The following is an 18,685-nucleotide window of genomic DNA, read 5'->3' as shown; positions in this document are numbered from 1 at the left end:
CTAACATTTAAAATTATTTAAAATTAAAATACTACACATATATGTAATCCTCATCCCCAAAATGACCATTTTTCCTTTGTGCTACAAATTTTACATCAATAATATAAAAATTAGAAAAATATATAACCCCCCCAAAAGTCATTTATAATACCAGTACCCAGAATCATCATATGACTATGAAAAATATTATATGTGTAACTCAAAAACAGAAGATCAAATACAGAACATGTGACATACAAAGAGTTATGAGAAGAGAGTTGGGGGAACAGGAAGAGTGGGCTGCCAGATGAGTGGAAGGAAAGGTTTCCAGCTGGGAAGTGTTAATGAGCCTAGAACTGTATGGAAGACTTCTTAAAAGTTCTGTTTCCAATGATCACATTGGTGGAGAGAAAGATTTGGCTAGATAAGATGAAAGCAAAGTAAGAGTCAACCTTTGGAAAAAGAAAACAAAAGTCACACCGACTCTGTGTAGAGATATTAAGTCTGTTTTGATTTAAATGTATAATTAAGTAGAGATAATTATGTGGTCACCCAGTAAGACTTGGTTAAACCCTTTCTTCTTCAGTAAGATAAACAAGAGTCTAACTGCATTAAAAATAATTTTACTATGGGGAAGAAAAAAAAAACAAGTAAAATAGGACAATGAATCCCACATTCCCACATACCCAGCACAAGGATTCAACACTTATCAAGACTTTACCAAGTTTCTTTATCTCTTTTCTCCTGTTCTTTGTTGAAGCGAAAATCAAACATTATTTCACCTCTACTACATATTTTGGTATGTCTCTCTAAAATTTGTGGACATTTTCTTTTCTTTTTTTTTTTGAGATGGAGTCTCACTCTGTCGCCCAGGCTGGAGTACAGTGGTACGATCTCGGCTCACTGTAGCCTCCGCCTCCCAGGTTCAAGTGATTCTCCTGCCTCAGCCTCCTGAGTAGCTGGGATCACAGGCACGCGCCACCACGCCCAGCTAACTTTTTGTATTTTTAGTAGAGACCGGGTTTCACCATGTTGGTCAGGCTGGCCTCAAACTCCTGACCTTGTTCGTGATCCACCCGCCTCGGCCTCCCAAAGTGCTGGGATTACAGGTGTGAGCCACCATGCCCGGCTTACATTTTCTTACATAATCACAATGTCATTATGACATGTGGTAAAGAATCAATGTTAATTTTATCATCCAATACCTAATCTGTAATTAAATGCATGATTGCTTATTTGTTAAAATCAGGATCCAAACAAAGTCCTTACATTACATTTGGTTGTTTCTCTTAAATCTCAATATAGAGCAGCTCCCCTGCTATCTCTCCTTGTTTCTTTACCCACCCCTACAACCCCATGTCACTGGCCTACTACAGAAACCTGGTTGATTGATGAGGTTTTAAAGGATATGAGCTATATTACACTACTGATATAATAACTCTTGCATTTAGTGCTGTCGAGAACTGCCTTGCTCCTCCTGACAGACATGATTATGAGAAGATGTGAGAACAGGGAGGCCAGCGGGAAACACTACAAAAGGTCTGAGCCCAAGTTACAGATGAGGTCTGAAAAGTTTGGCACGTGACATACTGTACTGACAATTTTAAGACTGAAGCCAACCCCACTGGCTCTCCCTGGACGGATAAACTAGGGACATGCACAATTAAGCCATGGACCAGGAAGAACCATTACACAGTGTTTTACTGTCAACCATATCCACCCTGAGACTTAAAATGCTGGGTGTATGACAGTTTCTGTATGCTAGTAAGAGTCACAACAACAATGGTAGACAAAGGCCACTTCATATACTCAATAAACAGACTATTTCTCAGCAATACCCCATCATTTTTAAAGTAAATGTTATTAAAGATGTTAAATTAATTCACTTCAGCTTATATCTTTGGCTATGTTAACTAAAATAGGCTGTTTAGATTCTATGTAATTTCAAACCACTCCACATCAAGTACAAAGAGTAAAAATTTCAGAAAATTGTTCAGATTATATTGGATTGGGCGGGGGGACAGGATGATGAAGGAGAAGCTGTACTTAAAAAAAAAAAAAAAAATTCCAAAGACTCCGAGTACTAAATCGGTCAGGATTACAGTAGTCAAAACACACCGTTGGTGCTCCAGAAATCTGCTAAATCTCTCTTTTAAAAGAATGCTTTGAAAGATTGTGTAATGCAAAAATGAGATAAAGGGTACATATACAGAGGTGAATATGAAGGAGAGAAGAGATGGGAACTAACATTTCTAAGCATTTAGTACATGCCAAATATATTGGAACTTTATTTTAAAGAATCCTCAGAAAAACTCTGAGGCAATTTTATATCTGTATTTATTTTACAGATAAAGGAAATAAGTCTTGATGAGGTTAAGTAACTTACTCAAAGTCATATGGAGAAAGTAACTGTGGAACCAGGATTCGAACCCAGATGTGTCTAACTCCAAAGCCCATGCTCTTTCCACTGAACACCCATGTGGAAACTAGTTTTAAAGAAGGCAGGCAAGCTAGGTATTCAAACCTAGAAGAAATTTGGCCAGGCATACCACAGGTGATTATAATTTAGAAAGGAAGGAAGATGTAAAACAGCATAGGAAAAAAAAAAATGAAAAGAAGGGTAAAGTACACAAGAGACAAAATTCATTTCAGCTTTAAAACCACTGGGAGGGGAAATATAGTTAACATCTGTTTAGAGAAAGTGGCAGGAAAAAATTGTTATATGAAAGAAAAGTACCTGAGTCATAACCAAGGAACAAACGGAAGGCTGCTGATAAAGGTGAATTTGTCTACATCAGTGAGTGCTATTATGATGATGAGGTACAAGGAATAGACAAGAATATGAAGAAAAGGGATAAAACTATGCCTAGTTAGGAAAGGAATATGAAAGGTGCTGTTTTACTCTGATGAATTCTAACAGGGATGATACCAATGGCAGTGGAGGGGAAGAGATGGTGATGGAAAGGGGCATTTTCTCCTGAGCTCCTTAAGGCTTGATTTTCTTCGTTTAGGTTCTATATAACAAATCCATCTTGTTTGGCACAGAAAATCAAATTTCTCAATGGATTATTTTCCTTTTCCTCCAGACAAAAGATCAATGATACTGTATGACTTGAGAGATTATAAAATTCCTAGCACCAAAGACTGCATAGCAAAGGAAGATTTTGGAGTACTTACACTATTACTGCAATATTGCTCTACAGGAAAATATGTAAAAATTAAACCATTTGTTTCTAGAAGGGAAATGATTTTATATCAAAGATAATAAAGATTTAAAGCCAGAATAATATAGTAAGCATACTCCTATAAAGGATCAAATTTCTTCAGTCTCCCAGAGTACCAAATAATTTATTAGGTAAGCCTTATCTCCAAATGGTAAAAAGTGGTTAAACTCTATCATCAGTTTTGCACAACCACTTTAGAGTCAGATGCTCTTAGACCCAAGGCACTAGTAAATTTAGAAATGTTTTAATTATTTTCAAGCTGCTTGGGTTTATTTTTACTACTCTTTTGTTCATGAATTTTAAGTTGTCCTAACTTATTTTTTGCTTATTTTTGACATTAAAAAGAAGAGGAAGTTGGACTTAAGCAAATTACAAAAAGGAAAAACTAGATCACACACAGAATACCCCAGACAAGGTCTAAAAATAATACCTACTAACAGCAACAACTGGGTTGCCATACTACTTGCACCTTCTTTTTAGTGCTTTCCATGACATATGCTGGAAGGGGCTAGAAACAAAATACTCTTATTAGTTTATTAAACAACAGGCTGCTCACCCCATAAATGAATCTCTGGTTAAACTGCTGCATTGCTCCTTGAAGCTGACTACGCTGTAGCTGCCATTGTTCATAGTTCCGGACGGATTCCAGTGTTGGCCTCTGCCACGTCGTTGTTCTTGTGAAATGGTCAACATAATAAATACGTCCCATGTTGTCAACCCGCCGTTCCCAGCTAAATCAGGAAAAAAAAAACAAAAAACAAAAAAAAACAAGCTAATTCAGCAAATACTTGTGCAACAGATAGAATATTTTACCTTGAGAAACTACTTTTGATTTATCTGGAGTCTTTTATGTATTTTTAAATAGTTTGTAAGTGAACTTAAGAGAAATGTTTCTAAAAATTTATTTCTTGAAAGTTCATAAGATGCATTAGTCAGGTTCTTAAAACGCAATACATATTTAGTGAGTAAGTATCAAACAGTCATTAAGTTTTGAGTTTCTTTTCAATGTTGTTTTTACTGTTTCAATCATAATAGGGACACAAATTAAATATATAGCTTTGGACAGATATCAAAAAGCACTTTTTGGCCAGGTGCAGTGGCTCACACACCTGTGATCCTAGCACTTTGGGAGGCCAAAGCAGGCGGATCACTTGAGGTCAGTAGTTCAAGACCAGCCTGGCCAACAGGGTGAAGCCCCATCTCTACTAAAAATACAAAAAATTAGCCAGGTATGGTGGCGCCGATCTGTAGTCCCAGCTACACGGGACGCTGAGCAGGAGAACTGCTTGAACCTATGAGGTAGGGGCTGCAGTGAGCCGAGATCATGCCAATACACTCCAGCCTGGGCAACAGAGTGAGTCTCCATCTCGAAAAAACAAAACAAAACAAAACAAAACACACACACACAATTTTTCGCAAGAACACAACTAACTTCCTATCTTTTTTTTTTTGGAGACAGAGTTTCCCTCTTGTTGCCCAGACTGGATGGAGTGCAATGGCGCGATCTTGGCTCACCGCAACCTCTGCCTCTCGGGTTCAAGCGATTCTCCTGCCTCAGCCTCCTGAGTAGCTGTGATTACAGGCATGCGTCATCACACTTGGCTAATTTTGTATTTTTAGTAGAGACAGGGTTTCTCCATGTTGGTCAGGCGGCTCTCGAACTCCCGACCTCAGGTGATCCACCCACCTCGGCCTCCCAAAGTGCTGGGATTACAGGCGTGAACCACCACGCCCAGCCCACTTCCTATCATTTTAAATGGGTACAAAATATGTAAGTAAACATTGATACAAATGTTCTAAATAAAACATTTGAAAGAATTGATTGTGTTGATTATGAACATAATTCATAAATGAATCGAATGACTTCACGATTTCTACTTGCTTGGTTATTTAGGGTGGTTTCCAATATTCTGATGTTATATAAATAATAAAATAATGAATATTCTTAATGTAGCAAATTGTTTCTCCCTTTGAATTGTTTCTTTAGGATAAATTTCACAGAGAGGATTATGAAGGGTATGTATTAATACATAATTATGGTGGGCAGATGTAGGGAGGATGACAGGGGCTGGCTCTGTTGCCCAGGAGTACAGTGGCACGATCACAGCTCACTGTAATCTTGAACTTCTGGGCTCAACAGATCCTCCCACTTCAGACTCCTGATTAACTAGGACTACAGGTACATGCCACCATGCCCAGCTAATTTCTTTTTCTTTCTATAGCGATGGGGTCTCACTATGCTGCCCAGGCTGGTCTCAAACTCCTGGCCTCAAGCGCCCATCCTACCTTGGCCCCCCAAAGTGCTAGGATTTCAGGCATCAGCCACTGTGCCCAGCCCCAGCAGCAACTAACAACGTAAAGTTCCTCACCAACACTTGATATTATCTGCTAATTTAATAACTAAAACAGTACCTTTTCAGGGTATATTTCCTTCAGATTACTAACAAGGTTAAGTATTTTTCCATGTTTGTCACTGACTTTCCTCTGGATTAAAAAATATTTTTTCTTCAATTATTTTATATAATTTTTTTTTTTTGACGGAGTCTTGATCTGTCGCCAGGCTGGAGTGCAGTGGCACAATCTCGGCTCACTGCACCTCCACCTCCCAGGTTCAAGTCATTCTCCTGCCTCAGCCTCCGGAGTAGCTGGGACTACAGGCGCGCCACAACACCCAGCTAATTTTTTTATTTTTAGTAGAGACGGGGTTTCAACATGTTGGCTAGGATGGTCTCGATCTCTTGACCTCGTGATCCCCCCACCTCAGCCTCCCAAGGTGCTGGGATTACAGGCGCGAGCCACCGCGCCTGGACTGTAATGTTAATGTTAAAGGCTTAACACCATGTATTAATATATCCTTAACTTCCCCAATTAATTTGAAATGATTTTGCTATTATAGTTTTTTAAATATAATAAGAACTTCATTTTAATATATGACTGGGCTCTAATCCTTATTCATTTAAATAATTACTCTTGAAGAAACTAATACTTAAACTACAGTATTAGTAAACAGGTAAACAGTTTAGACAAGAAAAGTTAAGGAAATTTTTTTTTTTTTGAGACAGAGTCTTGCTCTGTCGCCCAGGCTGGAGTGCAGTGGTGAGATCTCGGCTCACTGCAAGCTCCGCCTCCTGGGTTCATGCCATTCTCCTGCCTCAGCCTCCTGAGTAGCTGGGACTACAGGTGCCCGCCACCATGCCTGGCTTTTTTTTTTTTTTTTTTTTTGTATTTTTAGTAGAAACGGGGTTTCACCACGTTAGCCAGGATGGTCTCAATCTCCTGAGCTCGTGATCCTCCCGCCTCGCCCTCCCAAAGTGCTGGGATTACAGGCGTGAGCCACTGCGCCCGGCCCACCTAAGGAATCCTTAGGTCAGAAATGAGTGAAAATAGGGCCAGGCGTGATAGCTCACGCCTGTAATCCCAGCACTTTGGGAGGCCAACGCGGGAGGATGGCTTGAGCTCAGGAGTTAAAAACCAGCCTGGGCGACATAGCAAGATGTTGTTTCCATAAAATAAAGAAAAGAAGAAAGAAATATGCGTGAAAACAAAAACTGTTTATCAGGCTCTGAATTAATCAGTTGTCTAGCTCTCTTCTTTTTAATTTGTACTTACCACAAAACAAAGTGGACAGAGAAAGGGCTGACAAGAAAAAGTAAAACAGAAATGTAGGGAAAATTATACAGATGTAATCCACAATTCTGACTAAATAAAATTATTCTTTTTAAATTCAGATACTTACCCAGGAGGTAGAGGTTCTGGTCTATCCCATGTTGTTCTTTTCTCAACATGATCTACATAGTAAACTCGCCCGTGCTGGTCCACTCTCTGCTCCCAACTTAAATACAAAATTAAAAGGCTGGTAAAATACTTGCATGAGTTACTTGGCTTTTTAATCCTGTCTTTGCATTTCCATTAAATGACCATTATTGAACTAAGGCAAATAAGGATGTCAGTTTAGAAAGATGATACAAATACAATTTAGGAATAAAGTGAAGAAATGTAATCTTCAGGCAGTGGCACACAGTGAATTCAATTTCTTCTATGCAAGTATCTGCTCTAGGGGAAAACATATTCCTGAAGAGGCTTGAGGTCGGTCTACCTAGGACACCGAAGTCACTCTCAATCAGGGTATAATCAGGATTTGAGTGGAAAGAAATGGCCAGGCACAGTGGCTCACACCTGTAATCCCAACACTTTGGGAGGCTGAGACGGGTGGATTACTTGAGGTCAGGAGTTCAAGACCAGCCTGGCCAACATGGTGAAACCCCGTTTCTACTGAAAATACAAAAATTAGCTGGGCATGATGGTGGGCACCTGTAGTCCCAACTACTCAGGAGGCTGAGGCAGGAGAATCACTTTAACCTGGGAGGCAGTGGTTGCAGTAAGCCAAGATTGCATCATTGCACTCTAGCCTGGACAACAGAGTGAGACTCCATCTCAAAAAAAAAAAAAAAAAAAAATTAGCTGGGCATGGTGGCAGGTGCCTGTAATCCCAGCTACTCAGGATGCTAAGGCAGGAGAATCACTTGAACCCGGAAGACGGAGGTTACAGTGAGCTAAGATCCCACCACTGCACTACAGCTTGGGCAACAGAGCAAGATTTCATCTCAAACAAACAAACAAAAAATAAACAAGAAAAAATTACACCTGAGTATCTTAAAAACAATCTATGAAAATAATCTTAAAATAATCAGTACAGATTAAAATGGGATTATGAGCACAAATTTTCTCAGTTTTCTGAATTATCTATCACTTTGCTATAATGATTTTTCTTTTTTCCCCAAGATGGAGTTTTGCTCTTGTTGCCCAGGCTGGAGTGCAGTGGCAAGATCTTGGCTCAATGCAACCTCTGCCTCCCAGGTTCAAGCAATTCTCCTGCCTCAGCCTCCCGAGTAGCTGGGATTACAGGCGCCCGCCACCACACCCAGCTAATTTTTTGTATTTTTAGTAGAGATGGGGTTTCAGCATGTTGGCCAGGCTGGTCTCGAACTCCTGACCTCAGGTGATCAGCCCGCCTCGGCCTCCCAAAATGCTGGTATTACAGGCGTGAGCCATCATGCCCAGCCTATAATGATCTTCTGATGAAAAAAATATTTTGATATTAAAAAGGGATTTTTTCCCCCTTAAAGAAAAAGGCAATTGGAATTAGGTGATTATTTTATTAATTGGCCTTGGTTAACTTTCAGGGTCCTTTGATGAAAAAATATATTTTTCCACTTTGCCCTGAAGATTTCAAATATGGTGTGTTTTCCTTGTTCATTTTGACTCCAGATCCCCCCAAATCAGTTACAATAACATAAAAACAGTTGGCTGGGTGCTCATGCCTGTAATCCCAGCACTTTCGGAGGTTGAGGTGGTCGGATCACTTCACTTCAGGTCAGGAGTTCGAGACCAGCCTGGCCAACATGGTGAAATCCCCTACTAAAAATACAAAAATTAGCCGGGCTTGGTAGTGCACACCTGTAATCCTAGCTACTAGGGAGGCTAAGGCAGGAGAATTACTTGAACCCAGGGGGCGGAGGTCGCAGTGAGCCAAGATCACACCACTGCACTCCAGCCTGGGAGACAGAGCACTCCATCTCAAAAAAAAAGAAATTAAAAAACAGTCATCAAAACAATGGAGTTTACTGTTGTTTACTGTTATTTTCCTTATTAATAAGTAGGCTTATGAAGAATCCTAAAGACAACATATGTTAATTTAAAAAGTTACTCACCCAGGTGGCAAGGGAGCTTGAGTTACAGGATTTAATGGCCTAGGGCCTGAGCCTCCAGATATAGTAAGAGGAATTATTAATCCAGATGTTGCTCCTTCAGATGTATTTGTATTTGTATTTGTCGGCGGCAGAGAGCCTGTACTAGACCCATCACTTTCAGAAGTGGCAGATGGTGAACCATTGACAGATGCTATAAAAGATTTGGGGAAAATAGGAAAAGAATCTTTTATTTTCTAAAATTCAGGATAGAATTTTAACTGTAAAAAATAAAAGGCAGATGATAAATATAAAACTTAAGATGTAGATGCACAGGTGAAAATTACTTAAAGAAATAAGTAATGGGAAATAACCAACGCTGCCAGTTAATAGGCTTGTTTACTTTTTCGGTCCTGTCTACCCCTATGTCCCATTATTAATCATGAAGCATGTACAGGTTCTCTGATCTCCTGATGTCACTGGAAATAAAAACTTTTAGAATAGGAAATTATTAATATTCCTTGGTATTTTAAGTTCATTTATTAATTTTCCAGCTCCTTAAAACTGCTTTCCTGTGAAACCCTACAGATTACAGACCAATTTTTGGTGTTGGTTATAATATGGAAGGTCTGATAAGAAATAACATTCTTACAGATAGTTAGTAGTCATATATTACACCTTTAAGAAATACTTGTGGACAAAACAATGTCTAGAGGAAGTCACCAAGATTATAATAAAGACATCTTAAAGACTCAGAATATACGATTAATCAAATTATCTAGAAAAGGGGAAGATGTGGCTGCAGTGGCTTACGCCCGTAACTCCCACACTTTGGGAGGCCGAGGCAGAAGGATCACTTTCAGCTCAGGAGCTCCAGACCAGCCTGGGCAACATGGCAAAACTCCATCTCTACAAAAAATATAAATATTTAGCCAGGCATTGGTGGCTCATGACTGTGGTACCAGCTACTCGGGAGGCTGAGGCTAGAGAATCACTTGAGCCTGGGAAGTAGAGGTGGCAGTGAGCTGAGATGTCACCACATTCCAATCTGGGTGACACAGTGAGACCCTGTCTCAAAAAATAAAAAAATAAAAAGGAGAAGATGTATAATTGAATAGAAATTCACTTAAAATTATTTGCAGAGAACTAATGTACTTTTCTAGTAATATTTGGTTTAACTACACTGCATTCCCTGCCCACATATTAGCAGAGAGAAACAATAAAAGGTAAGATTAAAGATTTGTTCTGGCTATCAGAGAAGTGGATAGTCTAACTGTAGGTGTTCACATTTTTACTACCTAAAATATGCTTGTTTGTTGTGTACTTTTTATTTAAAATCTGGGTCATTTAGCATTGTTGGGTTTTCGTTTACTAACTTTTTAAAGGATATACTAGGAATAAGCAACCAAATCCTTGAGTATTTAATACATTTATGTTATAGTTACAAACCATTTAAGAAAGGTACAATGTTATTGCCATGTTATCTGCACCGCCTATACTTTATATTACGCACATGTCATTTTCATTCTCAATAGAGCACTGCCTCAGTAATGTCACCTTGAACAAAAACTTAGGAAAAAGGCACTTTTGGTTACCTACAGAAAGATCATTCTTTTCCAAAATCTTAAATGTAAAAATACATGCAGAAAATTCACCTAAAAGAATTTCCTGACACTTACCTGAGGATTAATTGCCAACCAGGACATTATTTCCGAGAGTACTGAGAGCTGGAATACAAACCTGGTCTACGTGGGGTGGGTGGTGGTGGTCGTGAAGGTCTTGGAGGTCTAGAAGGTTTAAAATCACCATTTGAGAGTGATGGAGAATTATTCCCACTGACTCTCCTATTTTCACCAGCTCCTGCATCTTCAGGGTCATCTGATCCATTTGTGCTCACTCTGGGTTAAGAAGAGGGGAAAAGGAAGGGGGAGAGGGAAATAATGAATACTCCTTGAATTTAAGAAAAAAAACAGCAGGAGGATGAAAACTTCTAAGTTTTTAAGAGCTTCAAAAAAGCTTTTTAATTTCTGGTCAGCCTTATTAAATACATAAAGAGCCTTTGGGTAGAATCCTATATAACCCCCAGAGTTCATCTAGAGATAGAGTGATGGGTTGCCCAAGGGCATAGAACACTTGTGGCCATTCAGAACTATTAGGTATGCTGGTTCATATTTCAAATAAGCCTTCAGAAGGCCCTATATGAACAGGAACAAAGTCAAGTTCTCAAAATCCTTAGGGCACTATTTTATCACAAGCACAGATAACTTTACCATTGTTGTTTCTTGATTTCCACTGGCTATTAATTCAAGTTTGAGGCAGGTCTGGTTTTCCCATGCTAGGAGAACAAAGCGCACGTATTTCCCAGGGACTAGGCCCTGATATCCCCCAGCTCAGTACAACGGTACACAAAATGTTCAAAGCTAGTGATTTAGAGTAGAAGTAACCACAGACTTTTTTTAAAGGAGCTGTCATTTCTTCAAAGCAACGACATCAACTGGAGGGATAGAAAGGAGGGAAGAACACTAACAGGAAATGTCAGACTGAAAGCTACTGCTACTGTTGGCTAAATATAGCTGATTCCTTTTCCTTCCAGAGGGGCTCTAGTCATAGATTAGAAACAAGGGCATAAGTAGCCAGTCTGCAGATGTCTCAGCCAAGGCTCTGGTATGTACTACCTCCAAACCACTACACGGTACTAACCCATACTCCTAGGAATTTCAGAATAAGCCTGAACAAAATAAAATCTAATAGATTCAACTAACAGAGACCGGGTGCTGTGGCTCACGCTTGTAATTGCAGCACTTTGGGAAGCTGAGGTGAAAGGATCACTTAAGCGCAGGAGTGACAGATCAGCCTGGGCAACATGACAAGACCCTGTCTGTACAAAAAAATTTAAAAAGTAGCTGGGCATGGCAGGGCACGCCTGTAGTCAAAGCTACTCAGGAGGCTGAGGTGGGAGGATTGTTTGAGTCTGGGAAGTGGAGGTTGCAGTGAGCTGAGCTTGCGCCACTGCACTCCAACCTGGGAGACAGAGTGAGACCCTGTCTCAAACAAAGAAACAGAGAGGCAGTACCATGTATTAAATTTTTTTTCTGTAAAACATGTATTGCAATGATTTATTTTTAATACAAACAGTACAACATGATGTTTTGATATACATAGTGAAAAAAATTACTACAGTCAAGCTAATTAACATCTCTCTCTCCTCACATAGTTTTTTTCTTTTTCCTTTTTTTTTTTTGAGACAGCGTCTCATTCCATCACCCAGGCTGGAGTGCAGTGGTGTGATCTCAGCTCACTGCAACCTTCACCTACTAGGTTCTAGCAGTTCTCATGCCTCAGCCTCCCGAGTAGGTAGGACTACAGGCACCTGCCACCAAGCGCAGCTAATTCTTTTGTGTATTTTGTAGAGACAGGGTTTCGCCATGTTGCCCAGGCTGGTCTTGAACTCCTGACCTCAAGCAATCCTCCCTCCTTGGCCTCCCAAAGTGCTACAATTACAGGCATGAGACACTGCGTACCAGTCCTCATATTTTAAAAGACATTTTCAAACTGTGTACCACAGAAATCCTTTAGGGCCTTTCTATTCAAAGTGTGGTCTTTAAACCAAAAGGACAAGCACTATACAGGAGCTTGTCAGAAATGCACAATCTTCAAAACTATTCTAGACCTACTGTATCAGAGCTAGCATTTTAACAAGATCCCCAGATTATATATGTGGACAGTAAGGTATGACAAGCACTACTTTGGGGGTTCCCCAAATGCTTATAATAGAGGGAACACCTCAGTAATTGGCAGTCAGCACCTGATTAGTGTTGACTACCTGCAGAACATGGTCTGAATGCAGGAAGAGTCAGCTTTGACACTGCTTCTCTTCTTCTAAGTGAGGTTTCCAAAACCATTTTAAGACTGCGTATTGCCTCTCCATGCTATTTTAAGACGTTCCTAACTAGTTTGAAAGAAGAGTTCCTGCTGCTTTTTAAATAACAGATAACAACTAGTAGAACAGACCAAAAATTGGGAAATTAAGGTTTCTAGCTCTGACTCTGCTACTGATGAGTTATGTGACCCAAGAATGCATCCTAAACTGTATTATCTTGACTACAAGATGCCTAAAAATCTTTCAGCTAGAAAATTCATACTAAATTGCACATTCAGTGCTAGACAAGTTTTAGGGATATGTGAGGGAGGAGGAACATTCAGTGCATGAGATAAACCTACTATGATAAAGGTACAGCAGAAACAGGATTCCAAAAATGCTATGATTTGTTGCCGGGGATTAAAATTTGGGGAATTTTAACATCAATGCTGTACACCCTTATAACATTTTGATCTCAATTTTTCAATGGAGTCATCTGATAACCCGTACAACTCCTTAAATTTCCTTGATACTTAGAATTGTTCTTCTTCCTAGATCGTGAACTCTAAAATCCCTCTAACTACAACTTCCTATTTATTCTACCTGCCTCCTACAGTATCTTTTATTCAGTCTCATCACAACCTTCAACTCCCCCCAGAATCTTTACAGTTCATCAGCTCACTTCACGCCTCACTTGGGCTTCATCATAGGCTACTTTCCCTAGTAGTTTCAATTCCTTCACCCTTGCCCAACTGCTTCCCCTCCCAGAAATTATTCCACCACAACTAACCCCTCATCTACTTTTTACACTACTGTTCTCTCAGACCAACAAGTAATGCTGGAGAATGTTCCAGTTGAGAAGTCAGGTGTATTTTAGTGGAGTAAATAAACTAAGTAAAGTAGCATATTAAAGGGCAGGCTGCTCTACAAACAATTCTAATAAATTTTCCACTGGGCCCAGTAAAGAAAAGGTCAGAGGTTTTCACTACCAATTATTAAAGACAAAAACTCTTTTCTCCCCTCTTATTAAAAAGAAGAAATCGGCCGGGTGCAGTGGCTCATGCCTGTAATCCCAGCACTTAAGGAGGCCAAGGCGGACAGATCACTTGAGGTCAGGAGTTTGAGACTAACCTGGCTTATATGGCGAAACCCCATCTCTACTAAAAATACAAAAATTAGCTGGGTATGGTGGCATGCGCCTATAGTCCCAGCTACTCGGGAGGCTGAGCTGGGAGGATTGCTTGAACCCAAGAGGCTGAGGTTGTGGTAAGCGGAGATCGTGCCACTGCACTCCAGCCTGGGCAACAGAGCAAGACTCCGTCTCAAAAAAAACCCCAAAAACAAACAAACCAAAAAATCACAGCTCAAGACTCCTGGGAGCTAGGGAATTATAAATGACGGATGACTTTGACAACCTAGTAGTAAAACCATGGGTTTTAATGAGATTAGTGTGCTGGTATTAAAATTAATGGGAATAAAGAAATTAATAATTTGGTAGGACAAAAAGCTCTAAGTCCTATACAATCATACAGACCTAGGCAAAATATAGAAAAAAATTAAAATTGTGCTTCAGTCTATATATTTGTATTTATAGAGTATTCAAATACCTAAAACTGGATTATGTCAAAGAGACCAAGCCAACATTGGCTACAGCTGACATTATTCAACAACTTCAATTGGGTTATCTATATTGCTTAGAAATCAATCAGTTTCTACATCTCTAATCCACTCCTGGACCCATCCCTAGTGCCCCTTGCAAACCTTTTCCATCTCCTCAAATTGCTAATACCAATCTGTAGCTATCCCTGACTCTTCCTCTTCCCTAAAAATAATGATTACCTGCTATCCCTCAACTTTCTCCCATACCTTAAAATTTCTCTGTGCCACTAACCATCTTTATCTGTTTCCCATGTCTGAAAAAGTCTCTCTCCCCTTCTTCAAGGATGATTTGCCTATCATGTCCTGGATGGCAGACTATATCCTCTAGGACTGCCCAACATCTTTTAACGCTTTCTTGCATCTTCATTATATTCCTTTCTTATAGACCTTTTGTCTTACTCTACAAATATAATCAAGCACTCAAACCTAAAATGTTTCCTCAATCCTATCTGTTCCTCGAGCTGTTTTCCCATTCCCCTTTCCTTCACTATACTCTTTTTTAAAATGCAGTTAATATAGTTAGTGCATTTTATTTTATTTTTCCCTTGGGGTTTTCCTCTGTCACCCAGGCTGGAGTGCCGTGGCACAACCATGGTTTACCACAGCCTCAGCCTCCCAGACTCACATGATCCTCCCACCTCACCTCCCAGGCTCATATGATCCTCCCGCCTCAGTCTCCTGAGTAGCTGGGAATACAGGCATGCACCACCATACCCAGCTAATTTTTGTATGTTTTTGTAGAGACAAGGTCCTGCCACGTTGCCCATGCTAGTTTCAAACTCCAGGGTTCAGGCTATCTGCCCACTTCAGCCTCCCAAAGTGCTGTGATTATAGGCATGAGCCACTGCGCCTAGCCCCCATTTTAATTTTTAAAACAGACTTTCAAAGAACAAAAGTAACCTCTAATTATAAAATAAAAATTATCTGCCATCCTACATCCTGGAGATAATTACCACCAAGACATAGGACTATCTCTTGTCAGTCCTTCTCATTGGATGTGACTGCAATCACACACTGTATAATGGTTTCATATTCTGGGTGGGTTTTTATTTGGTTAGTTACTCAATACATATTGGGCATTTCCCCCAAATTATTGAAAATCATTTTGAATGACTGCAGAAAATTATATATAGACATACTACAATTTAATCGCTTTCTTTTCATTGGTCTTTTTGGTTTTTTTTTTTTATTTTTTATTTTTTTTAGACATTGTTTCACTCTGTTGCCCAGGCTGGAGTGCACAGGCACAATCACTGCTCGCTGCAGCCCTGACCTCCCCAGGCTCATGTGATCCTTCTATTCCACAGGCACACCCAACCACGCCTGGCTAATTTTTGTATTTTTTGTAGACACAAGGTTTATCCATGGTGACCAGGGTGGTCTCAAACTCCTGGGCTCAAGTGATCCACCCACCTCGGCCTCCCAAAGTGTTGTGATTACAGGCGTGAGCCACCATGCCCTGCCTGGATTTCTTATTTCTTTTAGACAGACTGCAGAATAGAACAACCAAGTCAAAACATGCAAATATTTTGAAAGCTGAAAAATACTGGTTGCTTGTTTGTTTTTTTGAGACGAAGTCTCGCTCTTGTCCCCCAGGGTGGAGTGCAATGGCACGATCTCGGCTCACTACAACCTCCGCCTCCTGGGTTCAAGCGATTCTCCGGCCTCAGCCTCCCAAGTAGCTGGGAATACAGGCACCTGCCACCATGACCGGCCGATTTTTGTATTTTTAGTAGAGACAGGGTTTCACCATGTTGGCCAGGCTGGTCTCAAACTCCTGACCTCAGGTGATCCACCTGCCTCAGCCTCCTAAAGTGCTGGGATTACAGGCGTGAGCCACTGCGCCCGGCCTAAATTGTTTCTTTTTAATAGTGTTTTTTTGTTTGTTTGTTTTTGGTTTCTGAGACAGATTCTCGCTCTGTAACCCAGCCTGGAACGCAGTGGCGTGATTTCAGCTCACTGCAACTTCCATCTCCCAGGTTCCACAGATTCTCCTGCCTCAGCCTTTTGTGTAGTTGGGACTACAGGTGCAGGCTACCATTCTGGACTTATTTTTGTATTTTTAGTAGAGACGGGGTTTTGCCATGTCACCCAGGCTGGTCTCGAACTCCTGGATTCAAGCAATCCACCTGCCTTGGCCTCCCAAAGGTACTGGGATTACAGGCATGAGCCACTGTGCCTGGCCCTAAAAAATATTTTAAAGGTAATAATTGACCTGTTCTCCCATTTGCTGGACATTTTCAAATTATGTACCACAAAATAAAAACACCCATTTCACCATAAAGTTTTAAAATCTTTGCCAATTTGGTAAGCAAAAATGTTAATGCTTTTTAAAATTGAAGATGAACAATATTTCATATAATTACAGGTCATTACAGTTTCTTCTTTCATGAACTATATATATGTTTTTTGTACATTTATCTACTACAAGGGAATAATTTTGCCTATTTTTAAGAGATCTTTACAACCTGAGAATACTGAGCATCTCATATTGGTTAAATATTTCCTTTGCTTTTGATAATACATTTTTAAATTATAAGAGTTTTATATTTCTATATAGCTAAATTTATTCAGCAATGAATTAACTATTCATATTTTCTTCTAGAGGTTTTAGTTTAATTTTTTAAAATCAATTTAAAAGTCAACATCGAATCTACTCTCATCTTGGGATCAGCTAAGGCGTTAACCTGATTTTTCTTTTCTTTTTCCAAACAGCCAGTTTTCCCTAGCTTATTAATCTAAGACTTAATTCTCTTTTGCAGCGTTTGATAGTGTTAAATGTCCCATCTTTTTTTTTTTTTTTTTTTTTTTTTTGACATAGAATCTAATCTTGCTCTGTTGCCCAGGCTGGAGTGCAGTGGCATGATCTCAGCTCACTGCAATCTCCACCTCCCGGGTTCAAGCAATTCTCCTGCCTCAGCCTCCTGAGTAGCTGGAATTACAGGCGCATGCCACCACACCCAGCTAACTTTTTTCTGTATTTTTAGTAGAGACGGGGTTTCACCATGTTGGCCAGGCTGGTCTTGAACTCCTAACCTCAAGTGATCCGCCCACCTTGGCCTCCCAAAGTGCTGGGATTACAAGAGTGAGCCACCGCCACCGGCTAAATGTCCCATCTTTTAAAGAACATTTTTCTCTTAATTTCTGTGACAGTGCTTTTGTAATCTTGTACTCCCACTTCTCATCATCCCTTTTTTGGTTTGTCCTCTTCCTACCATCCACTAAATATAGGTCTCTATGATTGTGTTCTTGTTCTCCTTTTCTTTCTCCACAGATTTTTCCCTAGGATCTCAAATTCCATGATTTCTAAGGTTATCTCAGAGAATGATTCCCAAATCAATCTCTACTCTTTATCTCACTCCCATCCTCTAGTATCAAATTATCAACTAAATGCAGGAGATCTAGAATAACTCTCCCATCCCAAGGCCCTCCCTTTCTTCCTTTTTTTAAAGACAGAGTCTTGCTCTGTCACTCAAGCTGGAGTGCAATGGCACAATCACAGTTCACTGCAACTTTGAACTCCTGGGCTCAAGGGATCCTCCCGCCTTAGCCTCCTGAGTAGCTGGGACTACAGAAGCATGCTACCTCACCTGGCTAATTTTTTATTTTATGTAGAGATGGGGTCTCGCTTTGTCCCTCAGGCTGGTCTCAAACTCCTGGGCTGAGGCAATCTTCCCCTTGGGCCTCCCAAAAAGCACTGGGATTATAGGTGTTAGCCACCATGCCCTGCCGGGTCTTCCCGTCCCTCTAAACATTCTCTTCCTATGGTCTCCCCTCCTTCTTAGGTTTTGGTTCTATGAACGATACTGCTGTCTTTCCCAGGAAATTTTACATTTTTCCTCCCTGTGCCTCTTGACACTCAGTATCTAAGTCCTGTTGATCCCACTTTCACATTCTCCCTCTACTCTTCCACCATCATTGCCTCAGTTCTAGCCTTCGTTACCTCTCAATAGATTATTGTAACAAATTTCCATATAGGACTTTCAACCTTCACTCACCGCCACATAATCCAAACTATATACCACGGTCAAAATATTTTTTCCTATAGAGTTCTGATCATACAATCACCTGTTCAAATATTTTAGGCTGGGCGTGGTGACTCATGCCTGTAATCCCAGCACTTTGGGAGGCCAAGAAGGCCAAGAAGATCACCTGAGGTCAGGAGTTCGACACAAGCCTGGCCAACATGGCGAAACCCCATCTCTACTAAAAATACAAAAAATTAGCCAAGTCTAGTGGTGCACGCATGTAATCCCAGCTACTCGGAGGCTGAGGCA

The 18,685-nt window shown here is 40.2% G+C and overlaps 1 protein-coding gene across 9 annotated transcripts in view; it reads right to left on the bottom strand.

Annotated features, from left to right (window-relative positions):
* ITCH (itchy E3 ubiquitin protein ligase) overlaps positions 1-18,685 on the bottom strand; it is a 142,317-nt gene that overhangs the window by 56,233 nt on the left and 67,399 nt on the right. For 8 of the 9 annotated variants that reach the window (XM_019017147.4, XM_019017146.4, XM_063702340.1 and 5 more), the window contains 4 exons: positions 10,631-10,788; positions 8,915-9,104; positions 6,940-7,035; positions 3,760-3,934 (listed from right to left, as the gene is read on the bottom strand). In XM_019017147.4, coding sequence (XP_018872692.1) covers positions 3,760-3,934; positions 6,940-7,035; positions 8,915-9,104; positions 10,631-10,788 — 619 coding nt within the window. Of the gene's footprint in view, positions 1-3,759; positions 3,935-6,939; positions 7,036-8,914; positions 9,105-10,630; positions 10,789-18,685 lie in introns of those variants that run through there. The other variant, XM_019017148.4, reaches the window with a different exon arrangement.

This window comes from Gorilla gorilla, chromosome 21, assembly GCF_029281585.2.
Source record: "Gorilla gorilla gorilla isolate KB3781 chromosome 21, NHGRI_mGorGor1-v2.1_pri, whole genome shotgun sequence".
NCBI classification, from domain to species: Eukaryota; Metazoa; Chordata; class Mammalia; order Primates; family Hominidae; genus Gorilla; species Gorilla gorilla.
This window is presented reverse-complemented; position numbering and strand designations above follow the sequence as displayed.